The sequence below is a fragment of the Bos mutus genome, chromosome 20 (assembly GCF_027580195.1).
Source record: "Bos mutus isolate GX-2022 chromosome 20, NWIPB_WYAK_1.1, whole genome shotgun sequence".
Classification (NCBI taxonomy): Eukaryota; Metazoa; Chordata; class Mammalia; order Artiodactyla; family Bovidae; genus Bos; species Bos mutus.
Genome location: NC_091636.1, coordinates 14,246,567 through 14,265,294, shown reverse-complemented (window position 1 = coordinate 14,265,294; position 18,728 = coordinate 14,246,567). Strand labels below are relative to the sequence as shown.

The 18,728-nt window shown below is 38.8% G+C and overlaps 1 protein-coding gene across 2 annotated transcripts in view; it reads left to right on the top strand.

Moving 5' to 3' along the window:
* Nucleotides 1-18,728, top strand: part of CDC20B (cell division cycle 20B) — a 71,338-nt gene that overhangs the window by 33,669 nt on the left and 18,941 nt on the right. For both annotated transcript variants that reach the window (XM_005887375.2, XM_070357492.1), the window contains exons 5-8: nt 1,796-1,889; nt 9,143-9,253; nt 13,101-13,297; nt 14,595-14,689. In XM_005887375.2, the coding sequence (XP_005887437.1) occupies nt 1,796-1,889; nt 9,143-9,253; nt 13,101-13,297; nt 14,595-14,689 (497 nt within the window). The remainder of the gene's footprint in view (nt 1-1,795; nt 1,890-9,142; nt 9,254-13,100; nt 13,298-14,594; nt 14,690-18,728) is intronic.

Here is an 18,728-nt window from a genome sequence, read left to right as displayed (position 1 = left end):
GGGGTCACGATAGTGTGGGCAAGTTACCATCATTACAGCGATTGTTATCCAGCCTGAATATCATCCCAGTTTCACTGGAGAACCTGGGCAGGGGATAATGGAAGCTGTTTTACTACTTTATGTAGAGCATTTATTGTCATGACTAATTGGGAGTCCAATAGCAGCAAAAACAGTGTGGATGTAAAGCGAGGTCTTTCATCTTGGCGGTGAACAGGTGTCTTCCTGTGGTCCTCAGAGGTCATCCAGAGGGTATTTCCATAGAGAGAGCTGAGTAGCTATGGAGATGTTCAGAATTCTCATACCCAGCCAGCTGTATGCCAAGTTGCTCATTAAAGTAATAGTAGATCTCACCCAGCGAAGGGTATCCCTGGGTGCATGGAGCACAAGCACACTATCTGGGAAATGCCTTGGTCAGCTTTGTTGTCTCTACGGGATTCTGAAGAATGAATCTGTGAAGAGTTGCACTGAGCTACTGGCCAGCAGGGCATTTAGAAATGGTATTTTATACCAGTTCTTCTCAAACAGGGGTGATTTTGCTCCCCACAGAGCATCTGACATGTCTGAAGATAGTTTTGATGATCAGAAGCCAGGGGGAAGGTATCTGGTAGACCACAACAATGCATTATTTGCCCATATTTCTGCAGTTGTGAAACTCTACTTTATATTTAATTTTTCTACTTTGAATACCTAAACATCCATTGCCTATTATATGACATAATATCTGGGAAGAAAGCCAAAATATCAAAGTGATATCCAGTGATTAAACATATCATTGAGAAGGAGAAAAAAAGAATCTTCTCTATTTTGACTATTCACTATTATATTTCTAGAATAAGTTCTTTTCTTTCCCCTTTTTACTAATTTGCCTCTTTGTTTTTGATCAAAGTTAGATGTAAGAAAGGGGCTTCCCAGGTGACTCTGGTGGTAAAGAAGTCGCCAGCCAATGCAGGTAGATGTAAGGACACAGGTTTAATCCCTGGGTCAGAAAGATCTCTGGGAGGAGGGCATGGCAACTTACTCCAGAATTCTTGCCTGGAGAATCTCCATGGACAGAGAAGCCTGTCTATAGGGCTGCACAGAGTTGGACAGGACTGAAGCAACTTAGCACACACGCACAGATATAAGAATGTCAGGAGGGCTCATTGTATACTTGCCCAGAGAAATAGCAACTTGATTTTTGTGCTCATTTAAATTTAGACAATTGACTTAACTTCTCTGCGAGTTGATGTTCCCATTTCTCATGGGAAAAGGAGTTAGTTGAAAAGGACCTTTAAGATAACTAGTTTAATACCGCCCCCCGCGAAGAAACTAATACAACACTATAAAGCTATTTTGTTGTTTAGTCTCTCAGTCGTGTCTGACTCTTTGCGACCCTATGGACTGTAGCCCACCAGGCTCCTCTGTCCATGAAATTCTCCAAGCAAGAATACTGGAGTGGGTTGCCAATTCCTTCCCCTGGGGATCTTTCTTATCCAGGGATCGAATGTATGTCTCTTGCGTCTCCTGAACTGGCAGGCAAATTCTTTACCACTGTGCCACCAGGGAAGCCCATAAAACAACTATACTTAAATAAAAATTAATTAAAAAAAGAAATAATATATTAGTAAAATGTTCAGTACTCTGTTCCTTACACAGTGGTTATTTAATAAATAATGGCAATGATTGCAGTGTTGGTCTGACAGTGTGTAGTCTTTAACTTTCCAGTGAATTATCAGTTTTACTTCTGCACCATGTAACACACCTGAGATGTACACAAATGTTTCTGAATAAGTATTCTCTTTGTGTTTATTTTCAGAAATGCTTAAATCAGCTATTTTCAACCCAGAACGTGGCTCAGCAGGTTAATGGGAGCATGCAGTTCTGTGAGCGATCCCAATGCACTTGGAAAGGTGTGGGCCAAAGATTTCCCATCTGTCCTGTGTTCCCACCCTCCTCTCTCCCCGCATCCTTCATTTCTTCCTTATCTTAAAATATACTATTTTTACATTAGAACAAAAATCAGCATAATTATAAAGTTTGGATAATTCTCATAATCCTCCGTCTTAACTACCCCGACCTCTATTCCCCATTTCCTAGAGGCAACCACCTTAGCTCTGCCAGCTATGCCCCCGGGTATTTACATTTAATTTCTGAATAATATTTGTAAACTATTAATTTATTTTTTTATAATTTTAGACTTAATTACAACTTTCTAGCATAGTAAGAACTTAGTCCTCTCCTCCTGTTTCATTCACTTCTCTCAGTCTATTTGTGTTACACTTTAACAAAGTAAAATTAGTATTTAATATTTATATCATATTACTATACAATTATTATTTGCTGACAAGCCAAACAGTGTATTCTAACTGTACCTCTTTTCTAGTTTAACTCTTTGTTTTTCCTGGAATTAAAAAGTTGCTTTCTCTTTTCATTTATTAGATACCTATGATATTATGACTGTGTTCCCTAAACGCTCCCATGCTTTGTTCCAAAGCCATCAGTAACCTTTTCCATGTACCTGCCCACATGGGTCCTTGTTTTCCTTGGTGGCCTCCTACCCAGAACCTGCTGAATAGGCCACTCTCTTGGTCAGTGCCACGGCTGTAATTCTGGGACTTCTCCTCTCCGATGCTAGAGCCACTGTTCCCTGGCAGCCATGTTGTGCTCTTTCTGGGTTTGCTGGTCTGAAAGTGTGCTTATTCCAGTTTTACACTTGATTCATAGTTTGGCTAGTCTTACTCAGAACTTTGTGGAAAAGGTATTGCTTTATTTTTTCCCAGCACCCGTTGTTGCTGCTGAGCCAGTCATATATTGCTGTAACTTCCTATCCTTTCTATGCCACCTGCTTTTTCTCTCTGAATACATATAGAAAAAAATTTATTGTTACTGTTTTAAAATTTCATGATGATAAAGGTTCGTGTATATTAAAAGTAAAGCCTCACTGTAAACGACAAACTCTAGTGGATCTTTCAGTCTTGGACACCTGTATCTTTTAATTCTTGGAAAGCTTCTTGAATTATTCTTTAGTAATTTCTTCATTTTTGTTTCTTTCTTTCTGAAATGTTGGCTGTAATTGTTGCTCCTTGTGGATTAATTCTCTTATTTTTTCTATTCTATTTTTCATCTCATTTTCTTTCCTTCTACTTCTAGGTGGTTCCCTCACTCTGTGTACTAGCCTTGCCATTTAAATTTATTTTGGCTATCCTAGGAGAAGGCAATGGCACCCCACTCCAGTACTCTTGCCTGGAAAATCCCATGGACGGAGGATCCTGGTGGGCTGCAGTCCATGGGGTCGCTAAGAGTCGGACACGACTGAGCGACTTCACTTTTCACTTTCATGCATTGGAGAAGGAAATGGTAACCCACTCCAGTGTTCTTGCCTGGAGAATCCCAGGGACGGAGAGCCTGGTGGGCTGCCGTCTATGGGATCGCACAGAGTCGGACACGACTGAAGTGACTTAGCAGCAGCAGCAGTTTTAATTTTAGAGTTTCTTGGACATCGTCAGGCCTCTCTCCCTCCCCTCACCTTCCTCCCTTTGCCTCCTCCCTCTCTCCCTCCCTCATTTCTTTCCTGTCTGTCCTCCCTCCCCGCTTCTTTCCTTTCTTCCTTCTCTCTTTCCAGCATCCTGTTCATGCTTCATTCATGTACATACTATTTTCTCTTATTTCTCTGAAAAATTTCATACAAAGCTTTAAAAGTATTGCTGTTCTTCCTGAGTTGTTTTTCTTTGGTTAGCTCTTCCCTCAGTAGTTTTGGTTTCACTCTTTCAGAGTTAAAGCTTTCTGAAGTGTGTGGTGTTCTGGAAATAGAACTAAAGAATTGTGGGCTACTAAAATCAGTGTAACAGTTTTCACACAATCTATCTTTGCTCATGCTCTTGAGTTAAGAGGTTGTCATTTTTTGTTTATTCAGAGAATAAATAAACCTGGTTTCTTTTGACCTGTGCACATGTGTGTATGGGTGTGTGTACAGGGTGTGTGTGTGTGTGTGAACTTGACATCTTTCAACCAACTCATCTCTTTCTAAACTTTCGCTGTCTCTGAGCCCTGACCCCTTGTGGGGTTTCTGCAAGACAAAACAGCTTGCTTTTCTTTACCATGGCCCCTCTATAGGCATTCGAATTTCATTTTTCATGTTCTTCCTGGTTAGTTATCAAACCTTTACCCATTTTGCAGAAAATTATTGCAATCTCTTTTTGCTGCTCTATTCACTCCCATACTCTTTGTTCTTATATCTCCACACCTTACAAAGTCATTAGCTGTCATTCTGGTGAGGTTGAAAACAGAAGGCAGAGGAAGTACACCCATGTGACCCTTCCTCTGACTGGACTGCAACTCTGTTGCTCTGCTTTAGAGAGATCATTGGTGGTGACACTGAAGAAGATTTGAAAGGGAGAGCTGTTGGAAGCAGAGACTAATTGAAAGGAACATTCTATGTAGGGCTCTATTCTTAATTCTCTCAAGGAGATTTAAAATGTGAAATGCATTCCACATAGGCCAGATAACTAATTTTAGGAAAATGGATCACTGGGATAAATTTTATCCAGATACTGTGCATGTAAAGTATTTCTTTATACCTTGTCTATATTTGATAAGACTCTGAAACCTCACAGTGGACACCTCCTATGACTTGCAAGTATACCTATTGAACCCAGTGGGCACCTCTTGTGACTTGTAAATATACCTATTGGACCCAAAGCTGGTACAAATCTTTGGGTGGTGATGTCATGCATCAGGGCAGGTCTGCAGCCATGCAGTGGAGAGATATTGCTCCTGTGGCAGTTTCTAGAAGGTCTTCCTTCCATTCTGCATTTAATGCTCCCAATGTCATTTACCCTGCATTCCACGTGTTCTCCTTCTTACTTCCCCTTTCCATCTTGGAAGTCTTTTTGTCGTTCATGAAATTGTTATCATGGTTGGAAAATAATTGATTAGGAGTCTAGCTCTGTGAGAGAAACTTAAGAGAACCAGTGGTTCAATTAATTCATAAATGTCAAGGACACTTGCCTGTTACATTTCCTTTGGGAGAAGATAACTTTGTGCATGCGTGCTTTTCATTCCTTTGTTTCCCAGCAGTATAAAGGGGACAAACAGTTAGATCATAGAAATAGGCACAAAAGTTGAAGGCTGGCTGAATATTCTTTTGGGTGGTTTGGGAATATACAGTTGGAAGAATGAGTGAATCATATCCTTTCCTTCTTTATTCTTTTCTTTATGATTGTATTTTCTTAAAAGCAAAATATCTGGAGACATGTCTTGTCTTAGCTCTCCCACTTTCTTCTGATCTGATCAGTAACAAGTTCATGTTTCTGTAACATGCTGAATATGTGATGTAGAATAGAAATGATATGCTGTATGTGTGCTTATTTTCCCAGTCGTGGCCAAGTCTTTGTGACCTCTTCGACTGTAGACCACCAGGCTCCTCTGTCCATGGGATTCTCCAGGCAAGAATACTGGAGTGGGTAGCCATTCCCTTCTCCAGAGGATCTTCCTGACCCAAGGATTGAACGTGGGTCTCTTGCATTGCAGGCGTATTCTTTACCACTTGTACCACCTACATTCTATAAAAGCAGAGAGAATATGCCTTTATTATTTTGATATCCTAAGAGATCTATCTACCTCTGTGTATGTATGTGTGTATTAATCTCTCTATCCATCCTATTTTTTTAGAGAAGTTTTGAATTCACAGCAAAATTGAACATAAAACACAGGGTTCTTGTGTATACCTTGCCCTAACGTATGCACAGCTTTCCCCACTATCGCCATCCCACACTGGATTAGTACATTTGTTATCATTGATGAACCTCATAGACACTACTATTATCATCCAAAGTCCATCGTTTACACTAGGGCTCACTCTTGGTGGTATATATTCTATGGATTTTGACAAATGTGTAATAATACGTATCCACCATTATAACAGCAGATAGAAGAGTCTTACTGTTCTAAAAATATTTTATACTTCACCTATTCGTCTCTCTCTCTTCCTCTAACCCTGGCAAACTTTTCGCTGTCTCCATAGTTTTACTTTTCCTAGAATGTCATTTAGTTGGAATCATACAGTATGTAGCCTTTTCATATAGGATTCTTTCACTGAGTAGTGTGCATTTAAGCTTCCTCCGTGTCTTCTTATGGCTTGACAGCTCATTTCTTTCTAGCACTAAATGATATTCTATTGTCTGCATGTACCACAGTTTATTTATGCATTCACCTATTCAAAGACATTTTGGTTGCTTCCAAGTTTTGGCAATTATGAATAAAGCTGCTATAAATATCTGTGTAAAAGTTTCTCTGTGGACATAAGCTTTCTACTCACTTGAGTAAATATCAAAGTGTGCAGTTGCTGGATTATATGATAAGAGCATATTTAGTTTCATATGAAACTGCCCACCTATCTTCCAAAGTGGCTGTATTATTTTGCATTCCCACCAACAATGAATAAAAGCTCCTGTTGTTCCACATCCTTGACAGAATTTGGTGGTGGTCAGTGTTTCAGATTTTGGCTGTTCTAACAGATGTGTAGTGGTATCTCATTGTTTTAACTTGCAATTCTCTAATGAAATATAATGAAAAAGATGTTGAACATCTTTTCTTATGCTTATTTACCATCTTTCTTGGTGAGGTGTTCAGATATTTTGCCCATTTTTAAATTGAAATTTTTGTTTTGTTGTTGTTGAGGTTTAAGAGTTACTTTGTATATTTTGGGTAAGAGTCCTTTATCACATATGTCTTTTGCAAATATTTTTCTCAGTCTGTGGTTTATCTTCTCACTCTTTAGGCATGTCTTGTGGAGAGCAGAAGTTTCTAATTTTAATGAAATCCAGCATATCAGTGATTTCTTTCATGGATCATGCTTTTCGTATTATATTTAAAAAGTCACTGCCAGAGAATTCCCTGGTAGTCCAGTGGGTAGGACTCAGCACTTGCGCTGCCATGGACCTGAGTTCAATCCCTGGTTGGGGACCTAAGATCCTGTAAGCTGTGCAGCATGGTAAAAGAAAAAACGTCATTTCCAAAACTGAGGAGATCTAGATTTTTTCCTGTATTACTTTCTAGTAATTTTATAGCTTTGTGTTTTACTTTTAGGTCTACAATCCATTTTGAGTTAATTTTTGAGTTCTGTGTTTTTTTTTTAAACTTTTTGTTTTGTATTGGCATACAGTTGATTAACAGTGTTGTGATAGTATCAGGTGGACCACAAAGAACTCAGTGATACATATGGATATACATGTATCCATTCTCCCCCAATAGGTCTGTGTTTAGATACATTTTTGTGAAAATTGAGGCATAGTTGACTTCCAACTTTATGTTAGTTTCAGGTGTTCAGCAAAGTGATTCAGTTATTTTTTTCCAGATTGTCTGTGGATATTCAGTTTTTCCAACACCATTTGTTGAAAAAACTAATTTTCTCGATTTTATTGCCTTTCCTCCTTCGTCAGAGATCAGTTGACTCTATTTTTGTGGGTCTGTTTGTGGGATCTCTATTCTCTTCCACTGATATATTTGTTGTTTTGCAAATACTACACTATCTTGATTGCTGTTATTCAGTCGCCAGGTCATGTCCAACTCTTCACAACCCCATGGACTGCAGCATACCAGGCTTCCCTGTTCCTCATCATCTCCTGGGGTTTGCCCAAGTTCATGTCCATTGAATCAGTGATGCCTTGATTACTGTAGCTTTTTAGTGAGTCTTAAAGTCAGATAGTGGAGGTCCTTATTGTGTTGACTTTTTTCCACATACACTTTACAACCAGCTTGGCAATGTTTACACAGTAACTTGCTGGGATTTTAACTTGTAGAGCATTGTATCTATAAATCAAGGTGGGATGAGCTAATGTTAATAATGTTTAGTCTTGTTATCCATGTACATGAAATACCTCTTCATTTATTTAGCTTTTTTTTGATTAGTGTTTTGTAGTTTTCCCTTATACAGACCTTGTACATGTTTTGTTGGATTTATATTTAAGTATTTAATTTGGGGGGACTTATGTAAATGGTATTGTGCTTTTAAAGTTCCAGTAGCTTGTTGCTAGTATATAGGAAAGTAATTGACTTTTGTATATTAATCTTATATCTTTTTATAATCACCCATTAGTTCCAGAAGTTTTTTGTTGGTTCTTTGGGTATTACTTTAAAAAAATATAGAATGTTATATTAGCTTCAGGTATGCAACATTAATGATATATTTGTATATATTACAAATGATCACCACAATAAATCTAGTTTACAACTGTCACCAGATATAGCGACAGAATTTTTTTCTTGTGATGATAACTTTTAAGATCTACTTTTTAAGCAACTTTCAACATGCTGTACATTAGAGTCTCATGATTTATTTATTTTTAACTAACAGTTTGTACTTGATTTTTTTGAACCATTATTGGCAGTGCTTGGGTATATATTTCTAGTAACCTTGTAATTCTCACAACTGCAGGTTTTCATGGTTAGCACTGAGTCTATGAGTAACTATCTGGCTTCTTGGTATGGCATTGTGAAGCTCTCTTTCATTTATCAGAAGCTATGTGGTCATAGGGACCACAAGTCACCTGGGTGGGCTCATTTCCTGTTGATCATGTCATTCTCAGTTTGATGTAAGCCAGGTGGTTGGAAAGATGAAAAGACAGTGGCTTGTGGTTTAGACTTAGTGGGGTCTTTTGATGAGAAGTAAAACTGAGCACAAGATATAACCTTAAATTCAGATAGTCATGGGTAACACTAGCCTAAAGTAACTGCATGCTGTGGTACAAAAACAGTGAGAAAAAGAGTAAAATCAATGAATCAACAGTTTTATTGACAAAGACTCAGAGCAGAGCTTAGGTCTGTTAGAGAATTTTTGATATTATAGACACATGGATACATGACCATTACTTTGGTCTTAAAATCTCAAGTGACAGAACAAATATTCAAAGCATGATGTAGTGTCTCTGTGTGCTCCCCACAAGCTCTGTCATTACATTTAGGTCTGGTACTCATGTGCTTTTTATTAGAAATGTCATTGAATATTTTTTTTTTAAAGTCTGTTTCTTCCTTTCCTCCCGCTGCAGCTTGTAATTCAGTTTTATCATGATGACCACGTTCTTGTTCACTCCAATATCTCTTAATATTTGCAAGGATTAATATTTTGTTTTCAGGATTATAGTGTAGAACTGTTTGTTTCTTGCAGGCTGCAGAGATGGAGTCAGAGATGGATACTTCCAAAGATTCAGTGATATAAACTATTCCATACTCCAACCAGAGGTGAAGATTCATCTTACAGGTCTTCGAAATGACTATTGTATGTTATTGTTTAGCTCATGAATTAAAACACTGAAATGACAGAATGTATCCTGTGCTGTAGCATAAACTTGAAATTTGATTCTGGAAGAAGCAAATGGCCTTGTGCCTCATGCTTAAATGGTGTACCATCCAAATATGTTTACTATCGTGAGTTTTTCATTGTAGAATTTTCATGTTCAGGAATGGGCATTGTTTGTCTTGTGCCCCATTGGTGGGGCACAAGAAGCACACATTTTGTTTTACTGTAATAGAATGAACTGTATAGATGATGACCTACTCTTATGCTTATATTTTAAACATGGATAAATCTTACCAGTCAAACAACTGTGTTGGCTGTTTGTCCCTAGTTTCTTCTTATGTCTCTAGCTTGTGATCTAGTTGGGAAAATGAGACTAACCCACACTGAACTGCTACCAACATGCCACAACATAAATAATACATTGTGGGGTATAAGAAGCTGTAAGACTGTATATAGTTTGGTGATCTTTGGAATTGTCTGGAAAGACTTTGTGGAGCTACTAAGACTTGAGATGTGTCTTAAAAAGATGGGTAGGCTTGGAAGAGTGGAAAGAGAAGACAGAGCATTTTCAGCAATGTTAGCAACATGAACAAAGGCAGGACGTTGGTAATTAATAATAATCAGTGGCAATGAGGAGGATACTTTGGGGAGTGGGGAATAGGGGGTGGATGCAGATTATAGAGAAATTTCAAAGTCTGAAGCAGATTTTTAGATTTGTTGTGCAAATTCTCAACTAGGTGAAACATCAAAGGAAAATTCATGGCAGAGTATGCAGAATGCATTTAGTAGGAGAGTTACCAAAAAGTAAGGGACTGTTTTCTCTGCATGAGGAAAAATATATGGGAGGAGGGATAAATTTAAGATTATTCCAAGTTTTGAAGCAGGAGAAGGATGGTGTCACCGAAAAGACAAGTTAGCAGGAAAAATGGTATGAGGAGGGAAGACTTTTCTTGCAGTATTACATTTGAGGGAACAGTGAGACATTTAAGAGTTTCTGGGAAATCATTATAAATGAGGTTGGTGAAAGAGAGGAAAGGCTGGAGTATAGGTCAGATGACTATGTTTGAAGCTGACAGCTAGGGTGAGCTCTTCTGGTGAGGGAGAAAGAGCAGAGGGATGAGGTTTGGTTCTGGGGCACGTTTATAGAGAGGAATGAGCAGGAAAAACACAAAATCATTAAAGGGAACAGTTCCCCCATCATTCTTCTCCTATACCTTCTTCTCTGAGAGAATTTATTGCCATGACTAATGAAAACTGAAGAATTCATTTCAAGAGATGTTGAAAAAGCACACCACTCATATTGAAAAACAAACAAAAACCTTTTTTTCCCTCTTCCCCTTCATTACCCCTTTTGTCTCCCTTTGACAGCGAAAGCTGTCAAAAGATGTCCATAATTCACAGTTTGTTATTTTCTCTCCCCATTTTGTTTTTAAGCCTTGCTAGTCAGTTCTTAAATCTCACCATTCCATTGAAACTGCTCTTTGTAACATCACCCAAAATTCTTCACTGCTAAATCTAACAATCACTTTGTGGAGCTCATTTACTTAACTCTGTCAACCACAGTTGAGACAATTGGTCACTCACTTCTCCTTGATATCCCATTGTCTTTGTTTGCCTCCTAGTTTTCTGTTAACTCTTTCTTGGTCTTTTTTTTTTTCCTTTTGCTGATTTCCCTCCTCTTCTGTCTCTTGGCCTCTTAAATTTCAAAGTGTACCAAGTCTCATTCCTCGGACATCTTTTCTTTCTGAATTCTACGTTAGTTGATCTGTTGGCTTTCTGGCTATATCTCCTTGTATTATGTTTTTAGTTATTGCTTTAGGGACTGCAATGCAGTCTAAATTTTCTGAGTCTACCTAGAATTACTGCTGCATATTTTATACAATATGTAAAAATCTTGCAGTAATGTGTTTCCCCAACTCTCAGCTTTTTTTGGAGAATTACTTTAGTTGTCTATGTTTTAAATCTATGTGCATTGACAACTTCACCATTGTTAAAAGTTTTAGTTTAAAAAGCCATACGTATTTGTGTGAGGGAAAAATGGTCCTTATATTTTCCCAAATATTTACCAATTATAACATTCCCCTCCATTCCCAAAGAGCCAAATGTTCCTCCTATATAACTTACTTTCAGTCAAAAACCTTCTGTTAGTATTCGCAGATCAGGTCTCTTATTGAAGGCTTCTCTTACCCTTATTGTGAAATATTTGCTTGATACAGAATTCTGGCTTGCCAGATATATTTTAAGCGTTTTAAAGATGTTGCACTGACTTTTGGCCTCTATGGTTTCTGGTGAGCACTCATTTGAAACCTTGTTCTCTTATTTCCAAGACCTGACTCCAGTTACATATACATTAGATATGTTGTTGTCTGCCTACAATGCGGGAAACATGGGTTCAATCCCTGGGTCGGGAAGATCTCCTAGAGAAGGCAATGGCACCCCACTCCAGTATTCTTGCCTGGAAAATCCCATGGATGGAGGAGCCTGCAGGCTACAGTCCATGGGGTTGCAAAGAGTGGGACATGACTGAACAACTTCATTTTCACTTTTAAATCTGTGGATATTATTCCACCAATCCCTAAGGTTCTGTCCATTTCTTCAAAAAATTTTTCCTCCATGTTTTTTAGATTCGATAATACAACTTTTCCTTGTACTTACGCACTTTCGGGTTAGGCTGAGGTGTGTGTGGGTTCATACACTCACAATTAGAGGATGCCTTTCTGTGGTCCTCTCCCTTCCCAGGCTTTCTCCTCACACTTTGGCCACCTCGAGCTCCTTTCTCTGATTTCTTTGACCAGAAACAAGGTAGGCTTTCTATTGGAGTTTGAACTGCTACTGTTATTCTATGATTGCCTGCTCCCCACCCCCCACCATCAGTGTAAAGCTGTGTAAGGAGAAAAGTGGAAAACTCACCCCTGGGTGGATTGCCTCCCCAAGTTTTCACTTCCTTAACTTGATTTACCTGCTTTTGCTTATTTTCCAGAGTTCTCAGGTGTTTGTTTGTTTTTTGAATTTTGTTTAGAGTTTGTAGTTTGCATCGGTGGGAGGGATGAGCTATAGGGAGCTTAGACTGCTCTAGTGGAACTGGTGAGCTTCATAGTTTCATATTGATGTGTGTCAATCAGGATAGGAGTTTCTGTCTTATAAGAAATAAGATCACACATGTATATCTGTGGTGGATTCATTTTGATATTTGGCAAAACTAATACAATTATGTAAAGTTTAAAAATTAAATAAAATTAAAAAAAAAAAGAAATAAGATCAGATATGGTTTAGTATGTGGTCATACAAATACGGTTTCTCTGAGCACTCATGTAATTCTTTGAGTGTAAGATAGAGAATACTAAGAACTTCCAGGTATCATAAATAAGCCAGAGATCACCTCTTCTAGATTTACTGTAGTTAGGTTGTCTTTTGATTAGAAATGATGGTGGCAACTCTCATCTGTATAGTCTAGGTCCAAGGATGTTTCCATAAGAATTACGTGCTTTTAAACTTTAATGATCTGTTAGATGAAATCCATGTATTAATTATAATGGTAGATGAAACTGACAAGTTTTTTAAATGCTTCTAAATAAATATATATGAGCATAAATGATAAGCATTATTGCTTATCTTGATACAAGCATTATTGTGTATCTTGATATAAGATTCTATTCCAGCTTTCATTTTTGAACTTCTAATGATCTGATTGGATCCATGATTCTGTTTTTCAGCTGACCGTGGGGAAATCATTAATCTTTCTCCTCTACCTATAAGTAAAGTTGTTTATTTGAAAATAATTTTATTTGGCTGTATAATCACCCCAATCTGAAATGCTCTCTTATAGATCTGAATATCCTGGACTGGAATTTTCAAAATCTTATTGCCATAGCCCTTGGATCTTCTGTATACATCTGGAATGGGGATAATCACAACAGAATTGAAAATATGTACTTCAGTCTCCCTTGTAACTACGTGTCTTCTGTGTCCTGGATGACAGAGGGGACCTGCCTGGCTGTTGGTACCAGCGAGGGAGAAATACAAGTACTGGGCAGCGTTTCTGTCTCACAGTGTGTTCTCTATAGTGGCAGGATAACCAAAGTTGACTTTTTTAAAGCTTTTTTTTTTTTTTATATGGACCATTTAAAAAATCTTTATTGAATTTGGTACAGCATTGCTTCTGTTTTATGTTCTGTTTCTTTGGCTGCAGGGCATATAGGATCTTAGCCCCCTGATCAGGGATCAAGCCCATACCTTCTGCATTGGAAGGCAAAGTCTTGACCACTGGATCACTAGGGAAGTCCCTAAGATTTACTTTTAATAACAGATCGACTATTTAATAAAATAAAGAAACTTATAGTAGATGTGGTACTTGAAGCTATGGGGCGTAAGAGGATATGCCATTCTGGGGTCTTCCCTGAATGCTGTTTAATGAGGATGTAGGCATACTCTGCTTTGTTTTTTCACACAATCTTTCTTTGTGTCACATTTCCTTTTATCCCCTCACTTTTTTCTCTCAAACTAAAGTTGGGCTTATGAGATCCCCAGTTTTTAGAACTCTGAAGAGAAATCCTAAAACTGAAATAGATAATCTTCCAGTCCTCCTTTCTTACCTAAAGCCAAAATCAGAAGTAGAGTTACTTAAAAGTAGTGAATTTTTTTCTAATAGGCTCTCTAAAATGGGAGCTTAGCAAGTTTCATCAATCTATCTAATTTCTCATGTATTATTATTATTGTTTATTAGCAACAGATAAACAATATTGCTTGGGTGCCCAATGACTTTGGAGGGCCACAGGTGGCTCTACTGTTTTTTTCATCTCTGTAATGAGCCTATGAGGGTCCTGTCATGATTTCTTCTTATGCCAAAGTTTTCATTCTTAATATGGGTTAGAATATCATTTTTAGCTGGCAGGAAAGGAGTCTCTTAGCAGTAAATGGAATTCCTGACCCTAGAAATTGTGTAGGCACTCAAATTTTATTTGTTGATAACTGTAGGTGGATTTCCAGCTTTGGAATTCCCATAGTTTGAAGGAACTAGAAGTGTCAAATAGTGATTCTCAACCTTTTGCAGTTGACTGAATTCACCTAAGAAACTTTAAAATAAATGCCGTACGCCCAGGATCTTACTCCCACCATTGAATCAGAATGTCTAGCACCCGAACTCTGCTCCCGAGATGATCCAAATATGCAGACAGCATTGAAAACTGCTTTAGGGTTAGAGGTGCTGAACTTTCACTTAGCACGAGGGCTGGCTGTATCAAGACTAACTGGCTGTTAGCCCTTTGAGAAGATTGTGGGTTGTGAAAATGCTAATTAATCATGCTTTTTCATTTTTTTTCAGTTATGGGATGTGGTCACTAAAAAGCGACTGAGAAATATGCTTGGCCATTTGTCAGTAGTTGGGGCTCTAAGCTGGAATCACTATATCCTCAGCAGGTGAGAAGCATCTTATTGGAACCGATTATGTTTGCATCACCAATTGATTACAGGTGAACAGAACTATAAAATTTGAAACCAAAGTAAAACCAAACAGACATGATTAGTAACAGTCATGATCCTACCATAACTGTCAGCTGTTCAGACCTTCTGATGCTATAAGTGGTCCAGTGGCCACGTGTACCATGGTGGCTCTGTGTCTGCAGCGTGTACTCGTACTGGGATTGTGAGGTTCAAAATCACAGGTGAAATGATTGTTAAAGTAAAATGTAAAACTCTGTTTAAGCTGAAAGTTGCTCTGTATACTTGCTAGAGGGATATTTTGTTGAAATCAGTATTTATTGCTGTCAGTATCACTAATGTGAAATATGTTAAGCTTTCTGGGGGCATAATTCCAATTCACAAACCCACAGAGGTTAGAGCTGGAAGGAACCTCATAGAATAACCAGTTCAGTGATTCTCAAACTTGACCCTGTGTCAGAATGGCCTCGAATGCTCCTCAAAACCCAGATTGCTGCCCTCTCTCTGAGAATTTGAGATTCATTAGGTCTGATGTTGGGCTGATAATATGCATTTCTAATTTCACAAGTGATGTTGATGCTTCCTCACTTTTGAGAACTACTGATTTAGTTGTCTAACTGCTTCTTTTTGACTAGAAAAGTTAAATGACTTGTTCCTGTGAGCCCACATAATCAGTCTAAATATTTATTTAATAAGTCATTCATCTTCATACTGTATTTCTTAAATAAAACTCAGAGCCTTCTATAATTTCTTTCAGTAGCTCAGACGTAAATTGAGATTTCAGAACTTTGTGATTATAGCCAAACTTAAAACTGCTGCTGCTGCTGCTAAGTCGCTTAACTTAAAACTACTTACGCGGGGAAGGCGCCAAGATGGCGGAGGAGTAGGACGGGGAAAACACTTTCTCCCCCACAAATTCATCAAAAGAGCATTTAAACGTCGAGTAAATTCCACAAAACAACTTCTGAATGCCGGCAGAGGACATCAGGCACCCAGAAAAGCAACCCAACTCCTTGAAAGGAGGTAGGAAAAAATATTAAAGACAATAAAAGAGACAAAAGAGGGAGGGACGGAGTTCCGTCCCGGGAAGGGAGTCTTAAAAAGAGAGAAGTTTCCAAACACCAGGAAACCTTCTCACTGCCGAATCCGTGCCGAGCTTTGGAAGCACAGAGGACAACATAACAGGGAGAAAAAATAAATAAACAATTAAAACTCGCAGATTGCGAGCCCTACGGTAACTCCTCTAGCGGAGAAGCAGCGCAGACGCCTGCATCCGCCATTAGCAAGCAGGGGCTGGGCAGGGAGGCGCAGCGCGCGGGCTGCATCGCTGAGAGTAAGAATCTGGCCTGAATACCCTGAGCACTATCTGAGCGAAATAATTTGGGCTAGCAAACCAGACTGTGGGATATCTACCATGCGAAAAGCCAGCCCTAACCTAAGACACCGCCAGCCAGCGACGGGACAAAGGACTAAACAGAGGTAGCCGGCTGCAAACCTTCCCCCCGGTGACAGGCAGCCAGAGCCGGAAGGGGGCAATCACAGCCCCAGAGAGACATTATCTATAAAACTGGCTTTTTTGCTAACTAAAACTTATTGGGGGTCTGGGCGGTTAACATCTGCCTGAGAAGGTGCGCCTGTTTACACCCAGATAACCAAGTGGCGGGAGGCGATAAGTCGCAGCATTGGCGCTCGCCAAACACCTCATCACCTGAGCTGCTCGGACCTGGGAAGAGCACAAAACGCAGCCCCAACTGAGTCTGCGCCTCTGAGGACTACCTGAGTGCCTGAACCAGAGCGGCTTGGACCTGGGAGGTGCATGCAACCCAGGGCCAGCCTCGGATTGTTCCCGGCGGAACAACCTAGAGCCTGAGCAGTGTGGGCAGGGAGGCTACACGCGCCGTGAGCGGGGGCAGACCCAGTGTGGCTGAGGCACTGCGAGCGCACGCCAGTGTCATTTGTTTGCAGCATCCTTCCCTCCCTCCCCATAGCGCGACTGAACAAAGAGAAGAAATACAGCTCCACCCACCAGAACACCGACACAAGCTTCCCTAACCAGGAAACCTTGATAAGCCACCTCTACATACCCACACACAGCAAGGAAACGCCACAATAAAGAGAACTCCACAAACTGCCAGAATACAGAAAGGACTCCCAAACTCAGCAATTTAAACAAGATGAAGAGACAGAGGAATACCCAGCAGATAAAGGAACAGGATAAATGCCCACCAAACCAAACAAAAGAGGAAGAGATAGGGAATCTACCTGATAAAGAATTCCAAATAATGATAGTGAAATTGATCCAAAATCTTGAAATTAAAATGGAATCACAGATAAATAGCCTGGAGACAAGGATTGAGAAGATGCAAGAAAGGTTTAACAAGGACCTAGAAGAAATAAAAAAGAGTCAATATATAATGAATAATGCAATAAATGAAATTAAAAACACTCTGGAGCCAACAAATAGTAGAATAACAGAGGCAGAAGATAGGATTAGTGAATTAGAAGATAGAATGGCAGAAATAAATGAATCAGAGAGGATAAAAAGAAAAACGAATTAAAAGAAATGAGGACAATCTCAGAGACCTCCAGGACAATATTAAACGCTACAACATTCAATCATAGGGGTTCCAGAAGAAGAAGACAAAAAGAAAGACCATGAGAAAATACTTGAGGAGATAATAGTTGAAAACTTCCTAAAGTGGGAAGGAAATAATCACCCAAGTCCAAGAACCCAGAGAGTCCCAAACAGGATAAACCCAAGGAGAAACACCCCAAGACACATATTAATCAAATTAACAAAGATCAAACACAAAGAACAAATATTAAAAGCAGCAAGGGAAAAACAACAAATAACACACAAGGGAATTCCCATAAGGATAACAGCTGATCTTTCAATAGAAACTCTTCAAGCCAGGAGGAATGGCAAGACATACTTAAAATGATGAAAGAAAATAACCTACAGCCCAGATTATTGTACCCAGCAAGGATCTCATTCAAGTATGAAGGAGAAATCAAAAGCTTTTCAGACAAGCAAAAGCTGAGAGAATTCTACACCACCAAACCAGCTCTCCAACAAATACTAAAGGATATTCTCAAGACAGGAAACACAAAAATGGTGTATAAACTCAAACCCAAAACAATAAAGTAAATGGCAACGGGATCATACTTATTAGTAATTACCTTAAACGTAAATGGGTTGAATGCCCCAACCAAAAGACAAAGACTGGCTGAATGGATACAAAAACAAGACCCCTACATATGTTGTCTACAAGAGACCCACCTCAAAACAGGGGACACACACAGACTGAAAGTGAAGGGCTGGAAAAAGATTTTCCATGCAAATTGGGACCAAAAGAAAGCAGGAGTCACAATACTGATCAGATAAATTAGACTTTAAAACAAAGGCTGTGAAAAGAGACAAAGAAGGTCACCACATAATGATCAAAGGATCAATCCAAGAAGAAGATATAACAATTATAAATATATATCCACCCAACATGGGAGCACCAAGTATATAAGACAAATCCTAACAAGTATGAAAGGAGAAATTAACAATAACACAATAATAGGGAGACTTTAATACCCCACTCACACTTATGGATAGATCAACTAAACAGAAAATTAACAAGGAAAAAAAAACATGTATCTATAAAGCTCACTAAAGCAAAGCACAGTAAAATGAGGTATGGCAATAAAAGGCGTTAAATTTATCAAAAAAAAAAAATAAAGTGCTGAAAAATTAAAAAAAAAAAACAGGAGAGAAAAGGAAAGATATAAGCATCTGAATGCAGAGTTCCAAAGAATAGCAAGGAGAGGTAAGAAAGCCTTCCTCAGTGATCAGTGCAAAGAAATAGAGGAAAACAATAGAATGGGAAAGACTAGACATCTCTTCAAGAAAATTAGAGATACCAAGGGAACATTTCATGCAAAGATGGGCTCAATAAAGGACAGAAATGGTATGCACCTAACAGAAGCAGAAGATATTAAGAAAAGGTGGCAAGAATACACAGAAGAACTG